The sequence below is a fragment of the Lycorma delicatula genome, chromosome 2 (genome assembly GCF_047948215.1).
Source record: "Lycorma delicatula isolate Av1 chromosome 2, ASM4794821v1, whole genome shotgun sequence".
NCBI lineage: Eukaryota > Metazoa > Arthropoda > Insecta > Hemiptera > Fulgoridae > Lycorma > Lycorma delicatula.
This window is the reverse complement of record NC_134456.1, coordinates 102,389,161-102,402,471: the sequence shown is the minus strand read 5'-3', so window position 1 is coordinate 102,402,471 and position 13,311 is coordinate 102,389,161. Positions and strand designations below refer to the sequence as shown.

At 31.4% G+C, this 13,311-nt stretch overlaps 1 protein-coding gene across 3 annotated transcripts in view; it reads left to right on the top strand.

Annotated features, from left to right (window-relative positions):
- The window catches only part of Lrch (Leucine-rich-repeats and calponin homology domain protein), a 447,029-nt gene that overhangs the window by 380,358 nt on the left and 53,360 nt on the right, over positions 1–13,311 (top strand). For all 3 annotated transcript variants that reach the window (XM_075355909.1, XM_075355908.1, XM_075355907.1), the window contains exons 11-12: positions 1,498–1,635; positions 4,910–4,987. In XM_075355909.1, coding sequence (XP_075212024.1) covers positions 1,498–1,635; positions 4,910–4,987 — 216 coding nt within the window. The remainder of the gene's footprint in view (positions 1–1,497; positions 1,636–4,909; positions 4,988–13,311) is intronic.

Genomic DNA, 13,311 nt, shown 5'->3' with positions numbered 1-13,311 from the left:
AAAAATCAAACTATAAATTTTATTTAACTGTAATGAGAACATTACAAAACTTAGGAAAATAATAGACATCCAACAAGAATAACTTAATCAAAAAGAATATAATAAACTAATGAAATTAAAAACTCCATGACTATTAAAAAATATAAGTTAAGGAAAAGACACTGCCAGTTGAAAAAAAGACTACATTTAGAAATAAAATTCATAAAAAATTACGAATGATCAAATTTGATATTGATAAGTTATTTGACTTTTTTCAACTGTTATGTTATCTTAACAGTTAAGTTTATATATCTATTATGCTTATCAGTTATATTAACAGTTATCAGTTATTATCAGTTATGTTTGTATCTTTTATATCTACATTATCATTTTTGTTATGAACGAAGTAAAATGTTAATCCTTTCATTATAAATAAAATTACACTTTTTTTTTTAAATCAGTTGACAAACAACTGTGTTTATACAGAAATTTGATAACATTATTTTCAACTAGATTAAAAAATTGAATGGTTGCAATTAGAAATTTGCAAACATGTTTATATCATACTTTTTAATTTGTTACAGTAATTTGATTTAAACATATACATCAATATTATAATAACTGTTATTCCTAAATTAAGATACATATTTTCATTAAAAAAATAAAATTACCGTCTGAAGTAAAACAAAACTAAAATGCTATTTTTTTCACAGATTATTTTTTGTTACATTCATAACATAATAAATATTAATATTATGTGCTTATTTAATATATAAATAATTAATTTAATAATAAGTATTTAAAAGATGTACATTAAGATTGTTGATGAGTAATGTAACTGCTTAGTGACAGTTGTAGAGGAAACTGAAACACTGAACTCTTGAAAATGCTGATTGAGTTTGATGTTGTAGCCATTTGTTGATAAACTGAACTGTTCTGCTGTGTGCCAATAATTGTAGATTTGTAAATTAATAATAATTTTGTTTAAGTGACCTTCAAGATGAATTATTTCTGTTATTTCACAAGGTTGAAGTTGCAAGGATGATTTTGTTTCCTGGTAAACTTCCTTGAAGTTTGACACCTGTTGTGTCTCAAGTTAATTTTACTCTGAGGTGATGTCTGGCATAATTGACTGATCTAATTTAGTTTAATTTGAGGAGATGTCAGTAATTAATTATTCATTTTAAGTGGTTACAGGGTCTGCAAGTCAGTAAAGTACTTTATATGATGTGTAAATTTTAACTTTAAAATTAAAAAACTTTAAGCTTTTTTAACATTAGAAAGTTAAAATTTTTGAGTTTGGTTAATTTATTTTGCCTAAGAAATTAGTTTATTTCATATGTTGTGGATTTTTTTCTATGAATGAAATCATCTGTATTAAACATGTGATGATTTTATTTCAAATTCAGAATTAAATGTTTTCTTGAAACCAATCTAAAATCGATTGGAAATTATGAAAAAATGATTGTTTATATATTGACAATTGAAAAGTAATTGTTTCTTGTTTTTTTTTTACAGAATATAGAGACAAGGCTGAAAATGGCACTCCCTGTTGATCTTGCTCCTGCACTTTGTGATGGAGTGGTTTTATGTCATTTAGCAAACCACGTTCGTCCTCGTTCTGTTGCTAGCATTCATGTTCCTTCACCAGCTGTTGTAAGATTATTTCATTAAAAATTACTTAATACTTTGAATATTTGTTTTATTAATTCATTTTTATATGTGTGTGAACTTGTTTATTTCACTTTTATGATATGTCTCAGTGAATGAACAGGTATTTTTATGAATTTTGAGATATTGGTCTGTTAAAATCAGTTTTAAAATTAATTGCTCAAAGTTGGATGTACACAGACTTTGACACATATTTGACTATCTAGATTAAGATATATGAATTAATTATATAAGACTGCAGAATATCCAAATTAAGTGTTTTTTGAGTGCCTATTTTCTATTCTAAAGATTTGTATTTCATGATTTGCAGAATGGCCCAGGAGGTAATAAATCAATTTTTTAGGTTTAAACTTGAATTGTGGGGAAGATGAAAATGTGTGTAGCAATCTCTTACTTTGAATATCTCTGAAGTCTTTGCCTGCATCATACATTGTCCTTAAACTACATACAATACATACAAAAATTCAGATCGTGCAGGAATTAAAACTGATTGATAACTTCATTGCCTATAGTTTTGAAACACCATGTTAAACATAATAGTAATTGATGGTTGAACTCCTTTGAAAAGAATTATCCATGTCTTGTGAAGCTGATTTTCATATTTCAAGATATGGTCACAAACAACTGTTAATATTGGAACAATAAACAACCAAAGTGTTTGCAAAACCATTGCCTAGCATTGAGATAACAATCTGTTGTGAAGTGTCAGCTTTAGGTATCATCGGAACTACTTTTTTTTAAAAGAATAATTGAACTGTGATAGTAATAGCAACAGATACTTGCACTACTGGAGTTTATTGATTCAGAAGTTAATGGTGTTTTCTATTTTCAGGATGATGCAATAGCACAAACATCTTGGGATTCAGTGGAAATCAGTTCATACACTTTTTCTAGTATTCTAGGAAGTGTAATTTCAAGGTTTGGGGTCATTGATCAGCCAGCAGTCTTCAGACTTAATGGCACCAGACTTTTTTGGGGGTATATCTACTATATAAGAGATAAGGGATAAGTCAAACATTTATGCTATGTAACCACAAAATGCTCAGCAGCTAAAGGAATATAATATTGGTGGGGTAAAGCAAATAAACATTAATTTAGAGTAGCATGTCGTGGATGATATTTTCTACAGCACAGATAAATGTGCTCATCACTGGAGTGACCGAAAACAAATGACAGATTCAAAAAGTGAAACCCATATACTAAATCGCAAATAAAAAACATTTTATTATGGGCTATGAGAGTGAATCAAATTTAAATGGTAATTTTGCTATTTTACACAGCAAGCAGTACCAAACTGGATGACAGAGTGAGGGGTTAATGTTTGATGTGTTAGAGAGAGGGAATAAGCTTGGTTAGCTGTTTCACTCTGTTCCGAACAGAGTGCTCTTGAACGGCAAAGGCAGCCTTGCCGTTCAAGAGCTTATCGAAGGTCACTAGTTCACTGATTGCCAGTTCACTGTTGAAGAAATCACTTCAGAAGCGGGTATCAGAATCGATTTTGACACGAGGAAGATGATTTTTTGAGGTGCATCATCACATGTGATCAGACATGGGTCCATCATTACGCTCCAAAGTCCAAGATGGCGAGTAAGGAGTGAAGGAAGGATGAGGGTTGCCCAGTGAAAGCCAAAACCCATCTCTCAGCTGGAAAAGTTCAGGCAATGATTTTTTTTGACTCGAGGAGAGTTTTACTCATTGATTTTTTCACGTTCAATGAACAGTGAATGCAGCTTACTATTGCCATCTGCTACAGTTAACAAAAGCCGTTGATCAAAACAAAAGATGCCCATCAGAGATGTCACGCTTCTTCATGACAATGCCAGGCCGCACACCACGATTTTGTCAAGGGATAAATTGGAAAAAATGCACTGGGAAACCCTTGACTACCGTCCGTACAGTCCAGATTTGTCCCCCTGTGACTATTTATTGTTTGTGCTCTTGAAAGAATTGTTTTGAGGGGAATGATTTGAAAACAATGAAGACATTGAGCAGCGCTTACGCAACTGGTTGACAACTTGTCAAACTTTTTATGAACAAAGAATATTCAAGCTTCCAAATCACTGGCAAAAGTGTGTAGATTGTCCAGGAGACTGCATAAGGAAATTATGAAGACATGAATTGTGTTTATTATTAATCAATAAATTTATAATTAAAAAAATTACCATTTGTATTTGATTCAGTTTCATATTTCCTTTTTTCAAATCACCTACTTGTTTCACTATAAAGTTTAAAAAATGACACTTTCTACTGGGTTCTGTGTCTTTATACGGTAACCTATATAATGTATTATTAACATACCGAGTAGAATAAAAGATTTATTTATCGTCTCTGTACCTAAAATCTGGTGAAAAACATTACATCATAGGTATAGCATATTCTATGTTAACTGATAGAAATTGAGATAGAAAATGCTTTGGATACTATTTAGTACTTAAAAAATAATAAAGTGAGATTTTTTAAATATTAAAACAATCTTTAGTATATCTTGCTATGCATGCAGTTACTATAGTCTTTATTCTTTATCTTTATAAAAAAGTACTGTATTTATAAAATTAGTTATATTGTGGTAAATAATATTATTTATGTTATATGAATGATATTTGCATTAAACACCACAAACAACTTTGTAAAATCCATTTATTTTAAATGGTAATGAATGAATGAATAAATAAAGAGTATCATTCATTCAGAGACACAGAGAATGTGAGTTGTGAATTATGTATAGACTATAACTTCTGATCTCCTGAAAATTTTAGGGGGAAGATAAACTAGAATATCATCACTTTTTTGATATTAACTGTTTCTGTAAACTTTTATGTGATCTGATTAATTACAGTCAGTGGTACCTTTAATATTTCTTACAAATAGCATAAGTTTGATTATTCAATTCATCTGCCATAAATAGCACTTTCTGTTTTAATTCTAAGGTGATCACTAAGTGTTCACTACCACCATGAATTTTCCCATATATGAATTTTTTTTAAAAATATGATAAAGAATAGGAAATAATGAAATGTTTTTAAAAAAATTAAAATAAAAGAAAAAAATAATCATAGGTAGTTAAGAATATTTGCGTGAAATATTGAAATGATAGAGTTTGTAATAATTTATTTTCTGTATATATGCTGTGAGATATACTTTGACTTGTTACATCGAGTGAGCAGGGATTGGACTTACAATTTTACTTCCGAGTGATTTGTTCTTGACCTTGCTCTGATCAGCAGTTAATATAATTAATCAGACTTATTTTGTGTTTCAGCCAAAACTAACCATGGCAAGGTGCCGTCGAAATGTTGATAATTTTTTAGAAGCTTGTCGCCGTATTGGAGTTGAAGAGGTGAGTGATTTAACACTTCTTTACTGTATTATGATAGATTTTGTTTTTAACAAATGTTGAAAGTAAGCATTCTTGTTTATTCTATTAATTAATTGGGTATTTTAATATCCTATTGTATTTGAATCCAGCAATATACAGTTGATTTTTTGTTATTCATATACAGGGTCATTCACGGGAACCGGATGTTTTTAAAATAATCATAAAAAATTGAATATTTACTTTAAAAAAGTTTTATTGGTACTGAAACACTTGTTAAATCCGGCAAGTGATGTCCATTTTGGGCAATACATTGTTGTAGCCTTTCACGGTAACTGGCCTCAATTCTTTGCAGCATGTCTACATCAATCTGGGTGATGTGATGACGAATCGCGATCTTTAGGTCCTCCAATATACACGGTTTATTGCCGTACACACGCGATTTCAGAAACCCCCACAGAAAAAAATCACAACTACTCAAGTCGGGGGACCGAGGGGGCCAAGGAATGTTGCCGAATCTGGAAACGATCCATCCCGGAAACAAGTTACAGAGAACAGCCATCGTTGCCCTCGCTGTGTGCGCTGTAGCTCCATCCTGCTGGAATAACACATTTTTAAATCGATTCCCCGGTTTCGTAACTCAGGGATGAAAAACGTATTCAACATCACAATGTAATGATCAGCTGTTACAGTTACGGAATACATTTTCTTCAAAAAAATATGGTCTAATAACACCGATCTTTCCTATTGCATACCAGACAGTCACCTTTGGGCTTTGAAGTGGTCTCTCATGAAGCTGATGTGGGTTTCTTTCTGCCCAATACCGGCAATTCTGTTTGTTGACGAAGCCATTCAGATGAAAATGGGCTTTGTCACTCATTAACAATAACAAATTTTCATTTTCTTCAAAAATGGTAAGCATTTGTCGATAAAATTGTAATCGCTGCGTGAAATCTTGCTCATTTAACTGCTGCACGACGGCTATCTTATAAGGATGGAAATGCAGGTCTGTATGCAAAATTTGTCTTACCGTATTTGTGCTCATTTGAAGCGCTGCTGAATGCCTCTGAATAGAGCGGCGTGGGCTTCTGACAATGGCTTCCCTTACTTGTTCGATGTTCTCCGGATTGCTAGCAGTTCGTCGGGGACCCGGTGGTTTTTTCTTCAATATTGAACCACTTGTTCGAAGGTTGTTTACCCATCGCAATATTGTGTTACGAAAAGGGACACTTGCATTACGATGGATATTAAACTGATGGCGGAAATCTCGCTGAACAGCAGTTATGGATTCGTCATTTCGCACAAAACTGTCATACGCGTACAGGTGTTGGTCTAGCATCCACGGCTCCATCTCAACGACTAAAATGTAAATGCTATGAACAAAGGAAACGTCAGACACCAGCCACGTGTCCTTCCCACCACGAACGCCCGAGTACAACCCACTTCAAAAACATCCAGTTCCCGTGAATGACTATATATATATATATATATATATATATATATATAAATAATTTTTTGCATGAAATAATTAAGTGTTTTTCATTATCAATTATAATTAACAGTTAATAAATATTTTACCAAATTCTAGGGTAGATTATATTGTTAATACAAGATAAATAAAAAAAAAAAAATTTTTTTCTGTTTACTGTTTTTATTAGTATTCTTTTTTTATTCTTGTAAGAACTTTAATAAGCAAAAAAGGCAAACATATATCCTTTCAGTCAAATCATAAAAACTAAAAATTTAATTAGGGTTACTCATTCGATCAAATTCTTACTTTGTTTTTTAAAAATCATGTGTTGTTGCCGATGAAGTAGTGTAATTGATATCAGCACAGAAACTATGTGCGCTCAAGTTTGAAGCCAGATGAACAAATTATCCATCTTATTTCAAAACAAGTTGAATTAAAATTTTATTCTGTTTTCATTGATGTTGACTTTTTATTTTTACTCTTTTTTAAGAAATATTTTTCTCATGAGAATAGAAAAAAAAACATTTTTTAGGCTTTTGAAGCATAGTTTGATTTTGACCATTTGTTGTTAAAGAACTACTTCTCTGATCTCACTGTAATTTTTACAAGATTTCAGATCTCTACTTTCACTGTTTTTGAGCTATCCTTTTACATTTTGTTTGCCAAACCTGTTTTTTACATAACACGAATATGCATAGTACACAGTTTGCATAATATTTTGAATAATTAATCTGACATCTCTTTGTAATTGTTAATTAGTTTAATACATTCAAACCAATCTAACTTCTGTTATATTTATTTTATTTATCTATTGTCGAATACAAAATTACAAATTACAGTATAGAGAAAATACTAGTATGTAGTGCTATGTTACTTAAAATAGAAATAGTTTGGTGATCAAAAACAGGCAAGCAGCTGAGGGAGAATACTGAGCTACTCTCTATGATGTTTCACTTTTTTAGCAGCTCAGTTAAATAAATTATTTCTTAGCATAAAACATTTTCTAATATTCTGTAGCAATAATTTTTATGAAATATGATGTTCAACAATTTAAAATTGTTTTGTTTATTTTAAGTAGACTGTATATAGAACTGATAAATACTGATTCAGATTGAGAATTATAAAAACATGTTCATGATTTAATTGAATTTGTATTACATTGTTGAAAAATATATGTAATTTACTGTATGTACATGTCTATTGTATGATGTGTAAATTTTGACTGAGCAATATGAGTCTTCAAATGACAGATCGAGACTAGACTAGACAAAACAAGACGGGACTGGTAGATTCTGGTGCTGAGCTGGCTTACATAATGTAGATGGAGCTGAGTGAATTGCCAGGAGTTGTGTGTGGTATAGAGCCGAGTGAACCACCAGGAGCTATGTGTGGTATGGAGCCGAGTGAACTGCCAGGAGCTGTGTGAATCATATGGAGCTGTGTCTCAACATACTGCCTGCCATAATTTAACATATCTTATAATAATATAATAAGATTGATTCCAACAAGCTTGGCGACTAGACTGTATCATATGGTTGCATGTTACGCACTAGAAATTAATGAATAAAAATACAAGTTTAATAAAATACAAACAAATTATGTTGAAAAGAAGGAAAAACTAATATTTAACATCACATGGTGCCAGACAGTGGTGCTACCTGAACATACTGCACACCAGAAATCTGTGTTATTTATTAAGGTTCAAAAACATAAGAAATTACAAACAAGAATAATTAATTAATAAATTAAAGAATAATAAAAAGTGTCTCAGTCACTGGTGGGTAATGAACATATCTTCGTCACTGATGTTTTACAGGTCCCTGTTGGTATTCGAATTGTAGCTACTTGAACAAGGCTGTCTGGTCCAGATGTATATCATAAATAACGCCTAGTATTCACTATAGTGGTGGTGTGTTATTCTCTTGTAATAAAACTAGAGTTTCAGATTGAAGCAATGGATGTTCGGCTCTACATTTGGAATGTTGTTGAAGTTGAGATAGATAACCAGAAGACCATTGGTGCCACATGGTTTGAATACTTCGCTGAACCAACTGCCATCTGTTAAGCCTGTTTAAAGATATGTCAGTTACATTAGGATTAGGTAGAAAAGTAAAAGGACTAACAATTAAGAAGTGTCCTGGAGTTAGAAGTTGGGGATCAGAGGAATTTGAAGGTAATGTACAAAGGGGACGAGAATTAAGACTAGCTTCTACTTGGGTCAATATAGTAATGACCTTCTCAAAGGCTAAATCTAAATTTCCTACCACATGTCTTAAATGATATTTCATTAACTTTACCGAGGTTTCCCATAAGCCTCTGATATGTGGTGAATTTGGTAGAATAAAGTACCATTGAATCCCCTTTTCGGATGAAAAGATTGTTTTTTCTTTTTATGTTCTCATTATTTAAAAATTTATACATCAAGTGAAGTGAATTATTGACGCGTGACAAAATTCATCCCATTATCACTGTATAAGTTAGAACACAGACTTCTGCTTGAGAAAAATCTTCTTAATACAGCTATAAATGCATCCATTGATAAATCACTGACTAATTCTAAATGTATAGTTTTGGTAGACAGGCAAACAAATAATGCAACTTAACATTTTACCTTAATGTGTCAGCGCCACCTACCTTGACGTATTAATAAAGGTCCTGCGTAGTCTATTCCGCAGTTAGTGAATGGCTTGTAATTTCAGTGCGGCATTTTGGCGGTTGTCCCATTCATTGCTGTGATTACTCTGCCTTGAATCAAAAACATGTCAGACGTTTGTGTAGAATTGATCTGATACCATTGATTATCCAATATTTCTCACAAAGTTGAGAATGGAGTAATTGAGGTACTGCATGCAAGAGCCTAAGATGTTCATTTTTAATTATTAACTTAGTTAAATTATATTTAGGCAGAAGAATGATAGGATGCTTATTGTCAAAATTCAAATCAGATAATTGCAATCCTCTTCTCACTCATAATTAACTGTTTCCATTTATGAATGGATGCATAGAATATAGTTTGCTTACTTTAGATGCAGATAAATTGGTGTGTAATTCTTTAATTTCCATTTGAAAATGAATATTTAGAATCTGAATAATACATGGCATTAAAATAAATTATTTTTCTTGAACAGATAAGGCCTGCTTATAATTAATTTTATTTTGCTTATTTTTAAAAATTTTTAATAAATCTCATACAACACAATGCATTTATCATTTTTGGCAATGAGGAAAACAAATCAGATAAATCTGTCAAGCTAATATTTATAATTAGTGATATGGATGCATTATGAAATTTATTTAAACAATCCAATGATTCAAAATTAATTTCTTGAGCAGTTTTCTTATTCCAATTTTCTATTTGCTGGCCTAACCAAAAAGATCTTTTACCATAAGTGATGATTTTGTAATTTGATTGCACTCTTTCCTCGAGAAAGTATATCAGAAGGATTTTCTTAAGAATAAACAGGTCTCCATTTACAGTTTTCAGTAAGTTCTTGAATCTCTAACACTCTGTTGGCTATAAAGGTTTTCCATTTTGTTGGTGAGGTACCTATCCAAGAAAGTACAATTGTAGAGTCTGTCCATAAATAATTACTATTTATATTTAAACAAAGTGCAGAACAACATTTTTGATAATAAAAGTGCACCACGTAATTCTTATTTTGGTATGGAGTTCTGTTTTATTGGTGACACTTGATTTTGAGCAAAGGAGATTGTGAGATTTCCATGATCATCAACAGAACGTAGGTATATACAAGCACCATAGTCATCCTTCAAGCCATCAGTGAATCCATGTAATTGTAAATCAACTATTTTTCTTATCCCTTTGATTAATCTTGGAACATGAATTTTCTTTATAAATGGGAACTTTTCATAGAGATCAGACCAAACATGAAGGAGATTTTCTGAAAGTATATCATCCCACTCCAGTTTCTGAACCCATAATTTTTGCAAAATATCTTGTACAGCATTACAATTGGACCTAACAGGCTTAATGGATCGAATATGGACCATATGATCACTAAACCTATTCTTTTAGTGAATGGACCATTGCAATTTTTTTATTTTATTTGAAAACTCAGCATATCCTTCTGATAATCCCAGATTAAATCTAAAGTATTAATACCGTGATTAGAGAAATTAAATGTGTGATTGTCATTGTCCAATTCAGCCACAGAATTTAGAAGGCAGGTTCATTTGGTTTATTTGCAAAAACCAAATCCATCATGTTTAAGGATCAAAATTATTTCACCTTGTAATTGTATTGCTTCATTTAAATTATCACAGTCAGTTTGTAGGTCATCCGCATAAAAATCTCTGGAGACAATTTCTGAAGCCTTTGGAAATTTTTCTGAATTTTCATTAGCTAAAGATTATTCATGTTTTGTTGTGGTGCTATTTTCTTTAAACATTGCATGATATGGTTGATAGTATGGATTCTTGATATCACTGCTACATGTTGAATAACTCTTTTGTATTGATGATGGAATCATTCGCATATGACCAATTATGAGTTTTATTCATAAAATTATTGTAATCAGTTCGTCGAGTATTGGCTTTGTTCAGTTTTCTCTCTAATGCCTTCTATGTTGGGCATTGTTAAGAGGGTTGCCTAGAAAAACTTTGTTCAGAGTTCTTGGTAATTGCACAATATATCTTCCATCTTCATCTCTCTTCAAGTTTTCTAAAAAGTGCTGTTCACATAAGTTTTCTTCTTTAGTGTGAGCGAGTTTTTGTGACAGTCTCTTCTAATTCTCAAAACTTCAATTGATTTTGAATATTTATTTCAGAATTGTTAATGTTATGCAAGGAGGTTTTTCTTCTGTGTTTGCGGATGGTAACCTTCCAGCAATTATCCAAGCTAATTTAGTTTCTTAAATAACGGGAAAATTTCACGTTTCTTGGTTTGACTCTTTTTAATTAAATGTAAGTATAATTCAGATCCAACTAACAAGTCTACATTACCAGTTGTATTAAAATTAGTATCTACAAGTGTCACAAACTTAGGAACTTTCCACGTGTTTGTATTTATATGTGCAGTGGGCATCTATCAAACTTGTAATACATGGTAGAGCAAAACATTTAATAGAAGCAGAATAATGCTCATAGTTTGCGTACAGTTCAATATTTACACTATATTTTGTCACTGCGGAAATTTTATTTATTCCGGAAATCAGTAAATCTTCTTGCTGAAGTTTTAGTCTTAAGTGCTGCACCATGTTTTCAGTAATAAAATTGGCCTGAGAGCTTGCATCAAGTAACACACGGCAGGATTGCAATTGATTGTCTGAATTTTTAACCCTAACGAAAGCCGAAGCAAGTAAAATCTGAGTTACACATTGAATTTTTAAACTACAATAATTGCTACTTGCATTTGTATTAAAATTAAGAGCGTTGTTTTCAACAGTGCATCCTGTTGTCAATTTATTTTTGCCCTTTGAATTATTTTCACTAGAGTTACGATAAGACTAAATTTCAAATATTTGTTTATGATGTAAAATTAAATGGTGTTTTTGCTTACAATATTTATAACAATGAGAATTATTACAATCCTTGACATTGTGATTGCTATTAAGGCAATTAAAGCATAGCTTGTGCTTTTTGACAAATGATATTTTACCGCCAGTCGGTAACTTAAGAAAATTTACACATTTATGCAAGGTGAGATTGTTTGGAATACGGGCACTGCAAATTAGTTGTAATAGTATAAGGCATTCGCCTGATGAATTATTTTTATTCCACTTGGGCTGATTAGAACGTTTCAAAGAAGAAGAAGACTCCAAGTATTTCTGCCGTGGATTTCTTTGAGATACTAAGGCAGAGCTTTCTAACATTTGTCTTGCTGCATTTTAAAAAAAAATAATAAATTTATCAATAGGTGGAAAAGAATCAGCTGTCAATGTTAATTCTCAAGATCTGCAGTTGCTTGATCTAAGTATTGTGCAAATAATTGAATTAACATAACTTCTGCATAGTGCGTATTAATTTTTAATGCCTTTAAAGCACACTTATATTACTAGAAATTGTGTCAATAAAATTAGCCACGCCAGTGGCACATTGTTTGGGAATACTCTAAATCCAATATTCTGAGAGCATATTTTGATGCACTATGAGACACTTGTTTGCATATCTAGCTTCAAGCTCCATGCAATCATATAATTGTCAGCTGTAAGTGATATATTTTTAATTAACTGCCAAGCAGAATCTGTCAAGGATGATGCTAAATAATGAAACTTTGGGACTAATGTTAACTTATCATTGTTGTGAACAATTATGTAGAAAAACTCACTAAAGGCTAACCAGTTCTCATAAGAACCATTAAATTTCAGTAGGTCAATTTAAGGAAGAGTTATCAATTGATCTATTTTTGAACAAATATTACTGTTTTTAAGCAAATTACCTGCTTTTGAGAATTACCTGCTTCACGATTAGAATTTAATATTTTTTGTATTTTCACATGAAGTTATGGAATACGTCTTTCCATTTCTTCCCTGTTGCTTCTTCATTTTCAGCATTATATTCTAAAAATGTTTGGACCTCGTCATATTTATGTCAGGTACAGATTAAATGATCAAATATGACGTATTACAGTTCAATATCTTGATTTTCCATACTAAACAATTCCATAAACATTTTTATTTGCGTGATGGAACCCTTGTGTACTTCTTTGACCATTTTTTTTGTTTTTTGGGCTTGAAGCACATTCACCTTCATTAGCTCCCTCATCCATGTCAGACATTTTGTATAAATATAAAAATAAAAAAGATAATTAAGATTAAATTTTCATAAAGGATATGTTTCAAAGAACAAAGCTGAAAGACATAATATGAGTGAAGGAAATACTATCTAGGTTATAATATTGCCATTCACATGGCGCAAG